A 17271-nucleotide genomic window follows, 5' to 3' on the forward strand; every position below is an offset into this window, starting at 1 on the left:
CTTCAATTTCCGCCTGTGAAAGACCAAGACACCTCTTGCACTAACTGTACTTTGTTCTGCCCTTTTTACAGAATCCTCCTAGTCGTGGTTCTTCCTTTGGTTTCTCAGTATTTAATTTAATGAATGCCATCATGGGAAGTGGGATACTTGGCTTATCCTATGCTATGGCCAACACAGGGATCATGGGGTTTAGGTAAGTTTTTGGTTTTTACGTACACCTATTTTTAAACTCAGCTTGTAGCTTTAAATGGAACAAAAATTGATTACTAAGACTCCTGTGCAAAAGCTGAGGAAGAAATAAATAGCTTGTGCTTTTCAGCATTGTTGAATAAGATCTTCCTTCTCTGGTTTAGTCATCCAAATCTGGCCTAACGTAAGTACTGCCCAGATATTGCATTAAATTGCCACATGGTGGCAAGTTTTTGGCCATTACTCCTAATAGACTGAAATTTACATTCCCAAACTGCTATCTCCTTTAGTTCCAGTAATGGGCCTTCTAGAGTAGGATGGCTGCGTTACTGAAAAATGTGAATCCACTTGTGCTTTTGTTTGCACTTCTGCATGTTGTACATGCTGACCTATGGATAACAGGGCCAAGGTCATCAGAAATGTTATTTTTACCATTTTCTAAGCATTAGATTTATTTCATTAGAAGATGCATATTTGTCTGTGTGTATGTATACAAACTCCTGTGTTTATATCCTCTTTGTAATTCATATATCAGGCCTTTACTCTGTAGTATACAATCTGCTTTGATGAACAATGTAAGAAGAAGCGGAACTTCAAGTATTGGGAAGGTCAGAGACCATATGAACCATAGTCTGCAGATACAAGCCATAAAAATGAGGAAATTGTCTTGTGGTAGCTTACTTCTTGCAAAAGTAGCGTTCTGAAAGATAGATTGTGTATGGTACTGTAAAAGTGCTGTAACTGAGTATTTTGTGTTCTTTAGTATCTTGCTGCTGATTGTTGCCAGCCTTGCGACTTACTCTGTATTTCTTCTGCTCAGTATGTGCACCCAGACTGGTAAGTGAAGAGGACTTGACTAACAGTGATCTCTGAAATACTTCCTCACCTATATCACAAAGACATGACCCAGTATAATTACTATAATTAACAGCATGTAAACAGATAGCTGTGTGTGGTTCACTGATGTTGAAATAGTTAACATTTTTAATGATTACTATTTGCCATTTAAAAATACAGTTTGGAAACTTCTTATGAAAAGTCAGTGCCAGACTGACCAGTTTCTAGATTTTCAGCTTTAATTTTTTCAAAATGCCTCTTTCATCTTTCCAAAAAGATAGATCCTGTATTTCTGTAGCAAAATTATTTTGGTGCTGGCTGAGCTGTGCTACTTCAGTGTGTGTGGTTGCCTTCAGTGAAGGCTTAATAGCAATAAAATAGCAGACACTGAATCTTCTACTTGTAATACATATTTTCTTTATGGTTTGAAAGGGATACCTTTCAGGTGTTGTAATCGTAGTGGAATATTGTAATTCTTGTGGCACTTTATAGATGTAGGTGTTTACAGCTTTTTTGACACTGAATGAGTAGTCACGTTGCAGTCCTTCAAAATTACACTGCTTTGAGAATGTTCAAACAGTAGATTCTAGTATCTGCAATCTAATCTGCTAATGTTTTTATTTTGTTTCTTTTAATTGATACTGAAACAACTGACTATTTTCTTGACTTATCATACACAAAGATACCAGTTATAGCCAGAAATCTCCATCTCTTTCAGTCACCTGGTTATTGTTTCCCTCTCATCTGTTTTCCTCTCTTTTCAAAGGTGGTGGGAGAAAGCTTCCACTTCTTTCCTTACTGGCTTTGTTTTCTGTAGCTAGCTTTGGTCTCAGATGATTGCTTCCTGATTCTTCTTAGATCTGCTGCTCCTGTCTTCACCTGTTGAGCGATCTTCTTCATACATTCTTAAAAAATATTCTTCAGAGGTAGGGTTACTTTTATGATTGATACTGTTGGCTGCTTGGTGATCTGGGACTAAGTCTGTGGTAATTTCTTTCTCCTCTTGGAGCTCTGCTTGTTATAAAGGAACCAGAACCTGAAATAAGTAGCTGTAAAGAAGCAAAAAAAAGGGGGAACTTGAAGTAATTTGATCTTTGTTTGCCTGTTACTTGAAGCTGAAAAGTTCTGTATTGCATAGACACTAAGTGGTATTATGTTGTTATCTGGCTGAATAACAATCAAAGAGATCCTTGCAAAAGAACTGCTATTGAGAGGGGAAAACTAAGGTTTTAAACTTTTAGAAGTAAGAAAAGTTTTGTTGTTAGGAACTTAGACCCAATATACGGGAATGGTTTCATTCCTCAGTTATTGACCAAAGGCAGCAGTCCACCTTGAGAACGCATTTTTTAAAATACGCACAACTGACAGCAAGGAATACCACTGAAGTGACAGGACTAAGTATTTCTCTTGTCTGAAACCAGCACTTTACAGTTAATAATTAGTTATCGCCTAATGCTGACAGGTAGTACAAGCACCAGAACTATGTCTAGAAATGTTTGCTGGATTTACGGCTTTCTGTTTCAATTTTTTTAAAAGTAAGATTTCTCTCTGATTATATTTTCTATAATTCTTGTAAATTATTGAAGTAATTAAATTCCAGGTTTTTCCTTGGAATGTTGCCTTTTAAAAGTGAGAAATATGACCTGTTGTGCCTCAACAAAGTAAAGTCTGTGTACGTTTGCTTCCAAAGCAGATAATTGAACATTTTTCTTGATAAAACCTACATGCACTTGTGAACCATGTTACAGTTTTAAGCTTAATCCATTGCAATGAATTGGAAAGAAATTTTAGTTTTTTTATTAAAAGATGAGCTAGAAAAATTTAAAGGCAGAAGAAGAAAAACCTGTGAAAGTGTTTGTAAACTACTCATTCAGGTATTCAAATCATTAAAGTAATCTTAGGAAAGAGCTGATCTATAAAATACCTTCTGGAGAGAAAGTTCCAATATTCCTTTCTAAAGACAGACCAGGATTTATTAAGCACAGGTATTTCATTTGTAATTTAAAAATAAAGAAGTGTCTTCAACTTTTAAATTATGTTGGTCTGGACTTCGACAAAATCAAATTATTTGTGTAGACCAAAAGGCTTGGCAAAAAACCCCACAATATTTCCTCATGTCAGGTGTTAAGATTTGCGTTAGTTTAGACAATGTTTTCTCCTGGTGTTTAGTACGACCTATGTTTTTTTGGAGATGAGGCTGACAAAAGGCTAAGCTTACTCTGTAAAGCAGAGGAATTGGAAATTTATGTGGGATGTACTTTGAAGTTTAGTGGCTTGTTTTTCTTTTCATTTTATGAGTTGGTCATAAGTATTGCTCCTACTATACTTGCCAATTTCATTTTGCATTTAAACGGATGATTTCCATTTAATGTTAATAATGTAACAGAAATCAAACCACAGGCAGAACTTATCTTTATATCAATTGTTCTTAGTATTTTCTTCTATATATTCTTGAAATTGCAAAAGTAGTCTTGAGTATTAGGACTTCCCAGTATTCACAGGGCTAAATTGATTACAGAGACAAGAGTTACTACAGAAAATATTCTTAAGGTTTCATATTGCTGTTTTGGAATTGTGTGGAAAGTTTTGTTCTCTTTGTTGGTAACTCCTCATATGTGTGTGTTGTGTATTTGTTCCCATGTGGTAAAACCAACTCTGCTAAATATGTTTAACATTTTACTGTGTTTTGGTTCTGGGTTTTTTATGCCATTGTAAATGGTCTTCTAAAATTATTTTTTTTTGCGATCAACAATTTTATAAATAGAAATCTATGAAAAATACAGGGTAAAATCTAGTAAGATTTACTGCTGGTTTTAATTATATCTGTATATAACTTGTGTCAGTGTAATAGCAGTTGTAAGAGATTAATCCAGGTTTATGCCGAGAGCTGATGTTGTTACAGCATACTGATGTCCCTAGTAGAGCAGAACAGGAAACATTGCCCTTGAGAAGATCATATGAAAAATGTAATGGAAATGTGGGGGATTTTTTTATTTTTTTCCTTCCCGCCCCCCCCTGGAATATTGATCTGATTGTGTGCAGAACTTTAGTGAAATAAAACTGCCTGAGCTTGGGCAGTTGGCAGTCAGAGGCTCCAGTCCTGTCATTTGATCTCTATAAATCGCCTGTCTCCCATGTCTCCTTCCATTTACTTCAGTGGGACTTCACTCAGGTGTGAAGGTCTGCCCCCAGCAGCTCAAATCGCAGGGCTGGGCCCTAAATTAAGATGTGACAGGAGTCGAACCAGTAGTGCACCAAGTAGAACCAAGGAAGAGAAAGCAAGCGGTGTGACAATAAAATTACGTGGGTTTTGAGATTGTTTTTGCCCTTTGAGGCATTTACAACTGCAGACCGTTTTATTATATATGGAGAAAGTGAGTGGTATTTCTCAGAAAACTTTAATCTTTTTGATATTGCTTGAGTTTCTAATAACAAAATACAGAGCAACAATGAAAGACTTTAATATGACTTCCTTCTTTATGAGAAGGGATTGGTTTGAATTACCAGCAATATTAGAAGTGAGCTTCATCTAAAACTCAACAAAAGCATACAGGAAACCACAGGCTATTTTAATGTGATTATGTAAGTCAGGTGCAGGTAAGGGCAGGATTTTTGTTTTGTTTTGCTTGAGTGTGTTTTGGTTTTGGGTTTTTTTAATAATAGATTTCATCCCAGGAAGGAGTTTACCTTCAGCTGTCTTGAAAATAAATAGTGCTGAATTTTTAACTGCTGGTAAGATGGTGATTGATGTATATATTCATAGAAAGATGAAAATGGATTCTTTTATCTTCATTAAAAAAAGAAGTGTATTCTCTTCACAAATTAAATGTGGGGATATCTGATACTAAATCGTTGAAGCTACTTCAGAATTCTTCATCTATAATATTACTTGGAAAAATCTTTGGGAGAAGGCAATTTGCCATTAATGTATTATTATTAAAAAAAATACTACTATTTTTAATATTAAAATTGAGTTTCTGGAGCGTTTCTGAATGGTTGAGCATATATCTGTATTTTGTAGCAGAAGTACAGGTGTATATAAAAGCTATTTTGTAAATAAAAAATACTATAAAATACTCCTTTTTTTTTTAAATTCTGTCCTGAATTATGTTCATTTAAAAAGGGAAAAAAGGCAAAGCTAGAGCTTTCAAGTGATTTTAAAGGTATAAAGGTATAAATATTTCAGCTTTTTTCTGTTTTGGGTTTTTTTTTTATTGTTCTTACTAACAGCTGTCACTTCTTATGAAGACCTTGGCCTGTTTGCATTTGGATCAACTGGAAAGGTGAGTATTTTTGACCGTGTGTTTTTCTTCTTGATCTCATGCTTCTGACATAACATCTGTTACGTTTCAGTTAGTGTGTCTAGTCTGTGGAAGCCTAAACTTTAATTAACTGTAAAGTAGATGTTCCTTAAATGCAAGATTTTGTGATACTTTCCTGTCAGTGTGTTCATTTTTTTTAGTGTTATGTACAAATACATGTTCACTGGCATTGTTGTCAAGTCGGCTCAGCAATCTGTTTCAGGTTTGTTAAGAGTCCTGTCGTACTTCTGCTGTAAACGGTTCAGAGAAAGGCAAGTTTTACTGTTGGTGTTCTAGCATTTAAGAGAGATCTAAGATAAGTGTTTGTCTTTTAGGTAGTTTCCACAATAGGAACAAATGAGAGGCTGTTTATATGCATGTTAATTTTTTTGTTCTGTTTAATAAACTGTTCAGATGAACGTTCCTTAGTTGTTGTGTTACGTCGTGATGCAAAACAAAGGAAAAAACCCACCAGTGAACTAGCCATTCTTGGTATAAGACTAACCAAAACGTAAGCCTTGCCTTTTTAGTAGTGTGTACTGAATCTTTTTTTTTTCCTAATAGATAATGTTGTCCTGTAATACTGGGTGCACAGGAAATACTACTTGTGAATACTCCACATTTAATATTATAACATCTGTGTTCTGTGTTCTGTGTATGATACTAAAAGCAGATTTTACCACACAGAAGTGCGGTTTTAATGGTTTACTGAAACAACGTACCCTTTTTTTTAAAAAAAATCAGTTCTGGTTAATAGACTAGAGTCTAATTTCTTCTGTTATAATGTCACTGAGAATTAAATCTGAGCTATTGGGTGTTTGTAAGAATTCCATTTGCATTAATAAGCAGATACGAGAGTAGTCTGTGAGGATCAATATTTATCGATCAAAGTTAAGATGTGATCAACCTCAAGAGATAATAAACCTTGATATTAGTAAGGTATGAAATAAAATTATTGTTTGCAGGAGCTGTTCTGTACGCATTAACCACAAGCCATTAGATGCAGAAGTCATAGAAATGTAGATCTTAAGGAGATATTAAATGTGATTTAGTCTGCCTTTGCTCTGAAGCAGGGCTAAACATACGTAACCCATTCTTGGCAGATCTTTGTCTAATCTGTTATTGAAAAGCTTAAATGAAGGAGATTTCACAGCTTCATTATGTAGTCAACATCAGTAATTTTTTTTTATTCCCCCTCAAACTTTTTCATAATTTTCAGTTTAAATAATTTGGGCTAAAAATCATCTGGTCTTTTAATTTCAGTGTGCATGGAGAGCACTGGAATATTTCTAGGTTAGGAAGCTGTTGTTTTTATAAAACAATTAACCAAAGTTCACCAAGTTTTCCTGATGAGCTGACGTTTTTTGGAACACTTACCTTTCTCTCTTGAAGTACATTTGATATTTATACACCTTTCTTAAACCTTGCCTGCAAAATGGAGCACAGTAAGCTGGCTGAGAACTCGACCATGACAAGAAATGTAATTATTACCTATATTTTAGGTAGAAAATGGCCTGCACCATGTCCCAAAGCAAGATTTGCTGTTTCTGTGGGTGCTTTGTGCTGCTGATTGTGTTATCTGAAACTATTTTCTCTATTTTGCAATCTCGTAACTCCTAGGTCCTGTATTTTAGATCCATAGGAATACTTCCTATATGCATTGCTTTTAACTGATATTGTTGGTTTTTAGACTTCAGTAGTTTACCACAACCGTTCTGAATTCTAATCCTGTCCTGAAAGCACCGCACTTCAGTCAGGCAGACATGGCTTTTTTTTTCCTTTGCTTTTATAGTAGTACTACCTTGCTTGAGCTGGCATCTTAGGCTGACAGTAAACTGCTGGTTAGCTGCTCTCGAAGTAGAGCAGTTATTCAACCTTACGGTGATTTCCTGTCAAACATGTTTTTTTCTGAGATTTGTGAGATTGGAGATTTTCTGATATTGGAAGATTGCTTATTCTCCCTTTTCAAAGGCATGAAGTATTTATTTCCATCTATGGCAAACTCAAAGATACCGTATTTTTTTCTTCTTTTCTCACCCCGCCCCCCCCCCCCCCCCCCCCCCCTTCCCTTGGTGACTTTTAAACTGACTTTGAGTTTGTTTAAAACCTGATATGAATTTCTAGCTCATCAATTGGAAAAATGGCAACTCTGGTTTCAGATTTTATTCGAAAGTACAAATCTGTTTTTCTTCTCTTAACTGTGGCTTAATTTTTTCCAAGTTGACTTAATGGTAGCAGTCATGTAGACAGGTCCTGCTACATCAAGAGCTGCAGCGGGTGAAAAGAAAAACTGTGCTAGATGGTTATATTATTTAAGAACTGAACTGAAAACACTGGGTAAACTTTAGACACTTGTAGGATTTTCCAGTTGGAAGTTAATTCTTTGGATTTGCTTAAATATTTGAATAGCCTGTGGTCATTTCTACTTCCGTATCAGTCGAGTATGAATAATCACAGATACTAAAGAAAGGTCTATCTAAATTGCAAGTTTAAAAGAATAATGACATTCATGACAGTTAAAAATACTCAGGTTTTTGGAGTGAGGAAGTAGCTTGTACAAATCTCTGCTGTCTGTCTTTTCAGAGATACATAATTGTTTTCCTTTGTGCTCACCTGATGCCAGTTAGAATGCGCTTACGTATTTCAGTGATTTTTTTTTTTTTTTGAAAAAACCTCACCCTTTGCAGAACAGGCTTCATTTCAACTTACCTTGTCATCTTAGAATGAAAATGTGGTATTTTCAGGGAGATTTTTTGCTTTTATATTCATCTGAGATTGCGTTGGTTTCCATGTGTTAAACTCTTCACTAAAGAGATGTCCTTCCTTTCAGTACTGGTTATTGCTTCTACATCTGGTCTGTTTAAGATAATACATATGTTTTATGACTGCTATAGGCATACGATTTTAGTTATCCTTACTCTTTCTAAAGAAATCAATTTTTTTTTATAGGTCCTTGTTGCAACTACAATAATTATCCAGAATATTGGAGGTAAGAAACTTCATATGCTCAATATTAACCAAGTGGAGTATAACCTCTACAGTCTACAAAGCTCCACAAACACAAAAGGCAGTAATTAAAGCGTTCTTGAGACTGATTAAAAGGACGGAAAGCATAAAGAAAAAGCTTATGTGATCATGCTAAGCAAAAGTGCTGTAGTTGTGGGTTAGATGGGGGGACTTGGGGGTGTTGAATTGTACGTCTGATACGGCATCACAGGATGTGGAGCACAGCCATTGTAGCTGTGGGAATGGGAAGGGGCTGAGGAAGCATGATCTCGCCACTGTTCTCTATGTTTGCATCTGGTAGCTACCTTTTATCATATCATATGTTTTGGTTTTTGGTGTTGGAACTTGCTTATGCATTTTAGTGATTTGTGTAACAACTGAACGTTGACTTAGCCATGAAGTTTCATATGTTTTTTATTAATGGTAGCTTTTTTTTATTAGTTCAGTATCTTGTTTTTTGCGTGGGGGGTAGGGTGAATGGTGTTGGGTGTTGTTTAGTTTGCTGACTTTCATCACGTGGGCTGATAATCTGTGTTGTCATATACTGGGCTGTCCAGTTACATTATTCTTATTTTGTCTTCCTTGGTGCATGACCTACGAGATACAGGTATAATAAAATAACACTAGCTGTCTTTATATTTAAAAAATTGCCGAAGCATTTAAACTATCTTGGGTATGTTCTCATATTTGACAGCTACCAAGTACTAGTGCCCTTAGAAATTAATTGTCTGAACGTAAAAGTGTTCTGTTAAACACTAGTATTTTTTTCCGACTGTAAATGTTTTGGATACTTTCTTTTAGATGAGGGAATGAGGTGAAAGCTCCCTCCTTTGTCCCCTACCCCCAAGAAGATACACATGTGCGCATATGCTGACAGAAGCAAATGGTGTTCCAGCACTGCTGTTCTTACCTTTAGCATTATCTGTCAAGTCCATACAATTCAGTGATTGTTGTTTTTTGTCACTATGCAGAGACCTAGAACTAGACCAAATAACTGCTTTTATGATAAAATTGGAATCTTTTCTTATATTAAAAGCTCCAATAATAAAAACTGTCTAACTGAAATTGCTATAAAACCCCAAGCATTAATTTCAGGCAAGAGTGAACATATTCCAAGATTAAGGATTATTTATTCATACAGGTTTTAGAGTATGTTCTGTAGCAATGAACAAATTTTTTAATTTCCTTTCCCGTTTGAGTGGACCTCTAAATAAACAGTGCTAGAGAAGAAGGGATACACAGTACAGGTTCTGGAGGCTCTGGGATCACATACAAGACTGTGTGGTCAAAGGAAATATGACTCTCATTTCTTCCTCATAGCAGTTCATAACCTTCTCTGTGTCATTTTTAATAAAATTCAGCTCAGTAACTCTAGATCCTGAAACTAGTGTCTGCTGGGTATTATCAAACTACTTACTCTGTCTTCAGCAGTGGCCTTCTTTGCTGACAAGTTGGGCCTGGTTTGCCAGCCAGTGGTGTTCCCTTTAACTAGTTGCAAAGTTTGGTTTTGGCAGTTGAAACAATTGTTTCAAGTATTTTCAGTGGCTTCATTTAGATGGGAGCTTTCCAAACTTTTTTGGTGCTTCTGGTTCCAAGGGCAGTATCTTCCATTGAGATGCTTCATGCACCTGGTATGGTCACTTGCAAGGATGACTTCGTTTCAAATGCACTGAAGAGAGAAAGCTGACTTTCCTTCTCCAATTTGGTGTTAGTAGTGCCTAAATGTGCCCTGGTCTGTGAGGGGGGGTGATCTGTGGAAACATGGGTTGCAAGTCTGGCCTCCTTGGCACCTTCTCCCCATATGGAAGATGTATTGTGCTGTCATTGCAAGGAGCTATCACAGCTTCTGTTTAGTATTTAGCTTTCTGTTTGGGAGCAGAGCTCCCAGCTGTGTTATTTTTCTCCTTAACAACTGCCTTTGGCAGAATCTTGGGATGCTGCGGCTCAAGTCAGCAGAGCAGCACTGGGTCAGGAATTGTCTCTGAAGATGACTATGCTGCAGGCTAAGGGGCTCTTAAAAAAATGTAGGGATAAAGAGTTCTCTTCACCTTTCACAGAGCCTTGACTTTTGAAGAAATGCTTAGAAAGGAATTTTTCTTGCCTTTCTGGTCCTTCAGCAGATTTTAATTGGGAGTCATGAAACTGTGGAGCATGGTTTGTCCTGAATGGGAGCCATGCTGGAATGAAGTGTAAAATTTCGGTTCTGCCCTTAGTGCACTTCGGTAGGTGTTCCCCTCTTTTTGTTTTTTCTCCTCCATTTGAAGGAACTAGAGCACCCTGCCTGTTGGGCAGACGTCCAGACTCTGTCAACGCCTTTAATTTCAGAGTAAGGCTAAAAATAAAATTGTTTTCTGTTACCTCCTCCATCATTAGACCTTGGTACATTGCATCATATGGTATCTTATTTCAAAAGTGATTGGAGAGCATGAGATAATGAGTGATGTTTTGTGATTAAAATAAGCAACTTCACTAGGGTTATTGTCACTATCTGCATCTAGTCTGGGCTTTTTTAAAGGTTGGTCTGATCACTTCTAAAAATAATTTAAGTGTGGAAGTGATTTACATTCATTTGTCGTGGAGAGAGCGCTGTAATACAGTTACGCATTCCAATTTGTCATCTTTGCTTTTTTAAAGAGGAAGCTTGAAGTGCAAATTTGAATTTGACATCCTAATTGCATACACTTACAGATTTGTGTAGGTAGGAGAGCTGATTTTTCTACTAGCAGGCTACCCAAATAAAAAAGGATTTTTGTACAGCTACTGGAAAGCACTGGTTGGTCAAATGTGGAATTTGGAAGGTTAAAAAAAGTAAATTTCAAGTACATTGCTTGCAGTTTTAACATGTATCTTTAACAGGAGCATTCAACTTCCTTGCAGAATTTTAATAGTCTTTTGAAACACTTTGTGTTACGTAAATGTAAGGTAACACAAATCAAATACTAAAATCCATTTAAGTACCAAGGATTAACTAAGGATGCATCAGGATAATGCATTAACTTCGCAATATCCAAATGTAAATTAAGGTAATCTTAAATACTGTGACTTAAAGACTTAATGGAACATACACAAATTCTTAGCTTAGAGGGATTGAACTGAGAATATTTGTCTGGCTTTCCTTACATTGATATGTACTTGTTCTTGCAATATAGGTATTTGTTAATAAAGCGAAACCAAAAGGTTGAATGGGATGGCCAGTGCTACTCATTTTTGTATTGTTCCATTTGTCAGTATTTTGGCCCAGTCCAGCAGCCCTTTAATCTAAAGAACTGGTGATGAGTTTCCATGTGGACTGCCTTGTTCTTGAAAGAGGGAGTTGGTCTGTCTGTGGGGTTGCAAAGCAGATCCTAGAAGCTGTCAAATTGCGTGCTACAGGCTGTCCCTTTGTTTGTCCTCTCCTCCTGACCCTTTCCTTTCAGCCCTTCTGTTTGAGTGATCTGCCCAAGGCCCGTGTCTTCCCGCTGTGCAGAAAATGATCTTGAAGGATTTCAGATCTTGTCCTGTGCCCTCAGAGAGGGGGGTCCTTGGGGAAGCTGTATGCCTGGAGGTGTAGAAGGAGTGAGGGGGGCTTCTGTCAAAAACACGGTTCCATGGCTCCGCTGGCTCTTTATGTAATCCTTCCCAGGAGCGACTGGAGTTGGACGGAGTCCCGCTATTGTTTTAATAGTGTTGTGCTTCTAGGAAGTGATGGATGAGGCACAGTGGGCCAAAGCCGTGGCTCAGCGTCATGCAACCCTTCCCCCTCTTCTGCCAGGGAAGTTCTGGGAGCTTCCTAGATGCTTTGCGAAGGGGGGTGGGGGAAGGAAGACCCGGAATGTCTCCTCTTGGAATTGTCCTCTCTGTGGATTGTGACTGGAAGAGGTCAGCCCCCAGCAGCGTGTCCAAGAGAAAATTGGTAGGAATCTTAAAGTGTATGTAATGAAGTTAGAGAAGGAATTATTTTCGCCAGGCTGGTGGAAAAATGGAGACAAACACAATAAAGTATTGCACAAGAGCAGCTCTCCGCCTGGTGCCAACACTAACAAATGTTCAGCATTGAGGTCGAGTGGGAAGCATGCGGGGAGTTTTACGGCGTGCTTCTCTGGGCTGCGGGCTGATATCAGCTGAAGGTCACTGCTGCAGGGACATACGGGTCTGGGGGCAGGGGGGGCTGGTAGCTGTGTGCCACCGAAACATACATTGAAACTGCTGAGAACATGAGTGTAATTATTTAAAATTTATTAGCAGCGGGTGCAGCAGGGGAACCTGCAGTACTGCCACATAGCATAGGTGCTCTGGGTGTGCGTGGTGAGCAGCAGGCTTTGTTTTTTCCCGGTTTCTTTCCACGAGGCCGAGATTCCCAGGGGAGTTCTGGTGCTGCGGGGCTGTAGGAGCGCCTGGCCTGGCCTGTACCCAAGTCGCTGTTGCAGTCACTCGTTGGAACTGAGCTTTCCAGGCAGCTATCTGAAGAATTACTTGCTTTCTAGTATAAATACAGTTAAATTAAGTGCAGTTTCTGGAATGGGTGCTTGCAGATTTTGTTTCAGTATTCTGCAAGTAACATGCCCTCAGAGGCACACAATTTTCTTTTTTTGCAAGAATAAGGGATGAGGATAAGAGATGGGGAGCTCTGCTCATCCTTGGAGTGCCATAGGCAGTAAATCGAAGTTACAGGATTAGTTCTGAGGGGAGATTCCGTCCTGGAGCTGAATTTTACGGCGAGTTGACACAGTGAGGGGCAATACACAAAGCCTTGCTATTACCGTAGGACGCGCTGAATCTGCACCGTGGGGCTGGTGGGTGTATTTTCCTGCGTGCCGAAGCCGGCCCGGGGCGGCCGCGCTGCCGCAACACCATCTGCTGGCCTGGCCCGGCCTCGCACGGCTGCCTCCAGCCTCGCCTGCCTGCGGGGCTCCGCGGCCGCCAGCACACCGCCCCCCCCCCCCCCCCCCCTTTTTTTTTTTTCCTGTGAGGTAAACGATGACATATTTAACCTATGAATTTGCTTGGGGGTTCGGGGAGCAGGGTATATCCGTGCTTTGTGTGAGCCAGGACTTGTAAGTGCTGTGTGTGGACTCGAAAAAATACCGAACACCCCACCTCATTTTATTTATTAGGCAATTTTCTTTTGCAAATTACTATTTTTTTTCTCCAGAGTTGATCCATTCTGCAATTGAGCTTTTAAAGTATTTACAAAATGTCTCATTTTAAATGGGGCAAATGTTTCGTTTGTTTTGGGGTTTTTTGTTTGTTTTTTTGTGTGGTTTTTTTTTAATGGAGTATTTAGGTGGGAATAACCTCTTTGTACTCGGGGCACTCTACAAACTTTGAAAATAAAATGAATGGTGCAAATCTTAGAAGAATAAAATACATGCTGAGACCTGCATCGTTAATACCTGAAGAAGTCACTGGGCTTTCTTTAGGTATGGGAAATCTAATTGTGTTTTCAAACAAACGGGAATGTTTGTTTTCACAATGTGGTTTGCTTTTGACCTGAAAGCCTAATTGTCCTTACTGATGCAAAGTGAGGATTTCCAGTGCAGAGCTGCCTTAATTAAGGGTGGGTTTGTCAGCTCCTGTACTAATTTAACAGTTGATGACCCATGCTCTTGTGTTTTCCTTTTGCAGTGATTGGGTGTTGGAAGGTTTGATATTGTAAAGAATATTAAACTTGTTTTAAATAATTAAAAAAAAATATTCAAAAATCCCAACCTGCAGCTATGCCTCGGAATATATGATGAGCTGTGTAGAAAACTTCTCAGTTGTGTCAGCATAACCGTACAAAAACTCATGAAGTTTTGCCAAAATAAATCTGCTGCCCCATGTTTCCTGTGGAATAAGAAGGACCTCCTCCCCCCCGGTAAGTTTCAGAGTAATTGAGGTAAAAGCTAAAGTTAGAAGGAAGGAGAAGCAGAAATTCATCAGGATGAGTACCCATAGCATGAAGACTAGCAAAGAAGTTGACAACCTATTTCTGTTCTCAGAACTTTTCCCTATGAACAAGCATTACATCTCTCTTCACACACTCCATTCTACATCTGTATTTAAAAACAAATGATCCCCAAAATTTTTTTCACTTTTTTTAAGCTTCCACTAACAGGAAATACTAAAAATACATCCAGTAATTGGGAGACTTCCTAAAATTGAGCATATGAGACGTTCATTACAAATGAAAACAAGAGCATACTCTTAAGGCTATATGGTGTGAGGGCTAAAATAGTTGATGGTTTTCAGTGGCATCCATGCATCATTCCTGATGTTTCCACAATTCATATTACTTACAAGGGACTCAATGCAATACTGAGGAACTTCCTATCTTGCTTTTCCATTCTAATTCTTTGACAGACAAAATGGGAGCTTGCCCAAAATCCGCTCTAGTTTAATTTTCTTTCTTGAAATCCTTTCCTGCTTTCCTTTAACATTGTCACATTGTTTAGATTAAGACAGATTCAATTTTAAGCAAACTCCATACCAGCAAAGGGAGACACAAGCCCAAAGGGGTTTGTCATGTGCAGTTGCTATGAAAGAGCCAGCTCAGTTGGGTGGGAGCGTGCAGGGACTGGTAGTGTTTGTTCTGCTATTTCTGCCTTTCAGCCTCTAATCTTTTCAGTATTTTGGGAGAAACGGGGATCTTACTGACTGAACTTAAAGGTTGAAAGTTACAGGCATTTTCATCTATTTAAATTATCTGTAGGCATTTGTGAGGAATCTGTATCTTACCTGGTACTGAGTATGCCTTATTTTATGTAGGAGCGGAAGAGCCAGTGTGGCTGGCTGTGTTGGTACACTCTGTTTTTCCCCAGCCCTCTGCCTTCCCTTGTGTGAAGTCGGGGAGCTAGCTTGGTTCCATTTTTGCATGGTGCTTAATAACGCAAGTCATCTCTGTACTGCTCTAATATGATCAGCTACAGCGGTAGATAAGGAGAAACTAACCAGAAGAGTGAGACTCGGTCCCTTCAATTAAATGGGAGGGATTTAGCACAACCATTTTCTATGGAAGTAATAAATTATATATTTATTTTAGATGTTATATTTAAACACATAAATCTAATGCACATATTCTCTTGCATCACTGCTGTGGACTTCAGCAATTGATCTTTTTGGGGCAGGATATTAAGGAAAAGTTACACTACTTTTTCTGGTAACTAAAAAGCCACTCATGTACTTGATTTTAGGATTGGGCTAGTTTGGAAGATGTATTTTGAGAACTGTTTTAAAAACATAACCTTGGCTTCCCTTTTCTCCAGCAGCTACTGTTTTTTCAGGTAGGGGGCACATATGCTCAGTATTAAACAATATTGTAGCACATTAGGGATATTCTGAATAATGTATGCATAATATGTTTATTGAGTCATATCTCATGGTGGCACTACAGGTTATAATAATGAAAGTATAAAACAAGTGCCCTATTGTGTGTTTTAACAGACATCTCTTTTTCTGTTGAAGAGCTAATACCAAATTTTCAGAACATGGCAGTGCGCTATGTATCTTAAGAATGTAATTTTTTGCTGCTTTCAAGACAGTGGTAAGCCTGTTGAATAATAAAATAGCAATATAATTTTGATTTCTGCTGAATGCTGTTTCATGGCATTTCTGTGACTAGGCCTCTTGAGAAGTTCAGACCTACTTTGTTCTCCATCAGGTAGCTCTTGGTGCATACTGAAAATGATTTAAAGTAGCGTTGTATGCAAATTCAGGATCTGAAAATTAGGAAGTGACTATCTGAAGGTTGTAGTTCACGCAGTTGTAGTTCAGCACTGGTGGCATCTGCATATTGCTAAAGGCTCAACTACGTCACTGTACACCATTCGTTCTGCAGGAAACCTGTCTCATTCAGTGCTAAAGATAGAAGTCTCATGTTGCAGAGAGGTGATACGAAGAAAACATAACATTCTTTCTTAATTTAGGGGATGAGACTGGGTTGCAAGAGCACCAAGTTCTGCTCTCCCGTACTAGGCATCTGCAGGGGGGTGAACTTTGAAGGGAACGTTGCTTCTGATGCTTGCTAATTTTTTTCAACGCTTCTAAAGATGAATGTGTGTTATAATTTTTGTATGTGATAAAAGGTGCCTTAAAAGTTAGCCATTAAAACATTGAAATATTGACTTCCTCTGTCATTCTGATAATTTCAAAGTAGAATAAATCAAAGCACAGTGTAAGCTTTTTTGTTGTGTTCACTTGTGTCACAGTTTAGCTTTGTGACTGTGTAATCTCTTCCTTCCGTTATACATTAAGACTGCCAAGGGTAGCTTATGTTTAATTTTTACAATGTAACTTGACATGCCTTCAGTTGCAGTGGCGTCAGGGAAGTGAAGGAAAATTTCGAATTTGGAGCAAAGGATACGTGACGTTTTCTCTGTGTTGTATGCACTTTATTCCCACTTGAGAGAATTTTTTCAGGTTGCTGTGACATTTCTGAGGGTGCTTGGCTGTTTTGGCTTTAGCTTTAAAAAACAATCAATGTTCCTTGCTCACTTTGTAGGGTGTTTCAGAGAGTTCTAGAGTGGTTAGTGTCTCTTCTTTCATGCTGTGTAAAGCTACAAGGAGCTGTTGCTCGTGAGGAGAATTACAACTGTGTAAGTGAAGAAAAAGCAGGATTTGACTTTTTAAACTCTTAGTTAGCATGAGCGTACTGCTCAGGCTTACGTACGAGATTCATGTCTTACCTAATCATCAGGATATAAACAATTTTCTTTGTATTTTCCTCATCTTCTGAAGCAAACAAGAGAATATATACTGGGGGGAAAAAATCCTGCTATGTGAGATTGTTTCCCATATGCCCAGAGAAAGGAAGAAAGATGCATACAAATGTTTAGCATGTGCAAGTTTCTTGGTGCATGATTGGTTTCCTTCTTAGGAGTGGAATTCAGTGAAATAGGACTCCTCTTTTAAAAACAAAGAGTAAGCGCACAACAAAGGATAAGTGATCAAATGATTAGCCAGAGGCTAATAGGAATGCAAG

The 17271-nt window shown here is 38.2% G+C and overlaps 1 protein-coding gene across 4 annotated transcripts in view; it reads left to right on the forward strand.

Annotated features, from left to right (window-relative positions):
• The window catches only part of SLC38A6 (solute carrier family 38 member 6), a 50352-nt gene that overhangs the window by 10393 nt on the left and 22688 nt on the right, over positions 1-17271 (forward strand). For all 4 annotated transcript variants that reach the window (XM_055801994.1, XM_055801984.1, XM_055801991.1 and 1 more), the window contains exons 2-5: positions 72-193; positions 953-1026; positions 5257-5309; positions 8277-8316. In XM_055801994.1, the coding sequence (XP_055657969.1) occupies positions 120-193; positions 953-1026; positions 5257-5309; positions 8277-8316 (241 nt within the window). In that variant the 5' untranslated portion in view covers positions 72-119. The remainder of the gene's footprint in view (positions 1-71; positions 194-952; positions 1027-5256; positions 5310-8276; positions 8317-17271) is intronic.

Source organism: Falco peregrinus, chromosome 1 (assembly GCF_023634155.1).
Source record: "Falco peregrinus isolate bFalPer1 chromosome 1, bFalPer1.pri, whole genome shotgun sequence".
Lineage (NCBI taxonomy): Eukaryota > Metazoa > Chordata > Aves > Falconiformes > Falconidae > Falco > Falco peregrinus.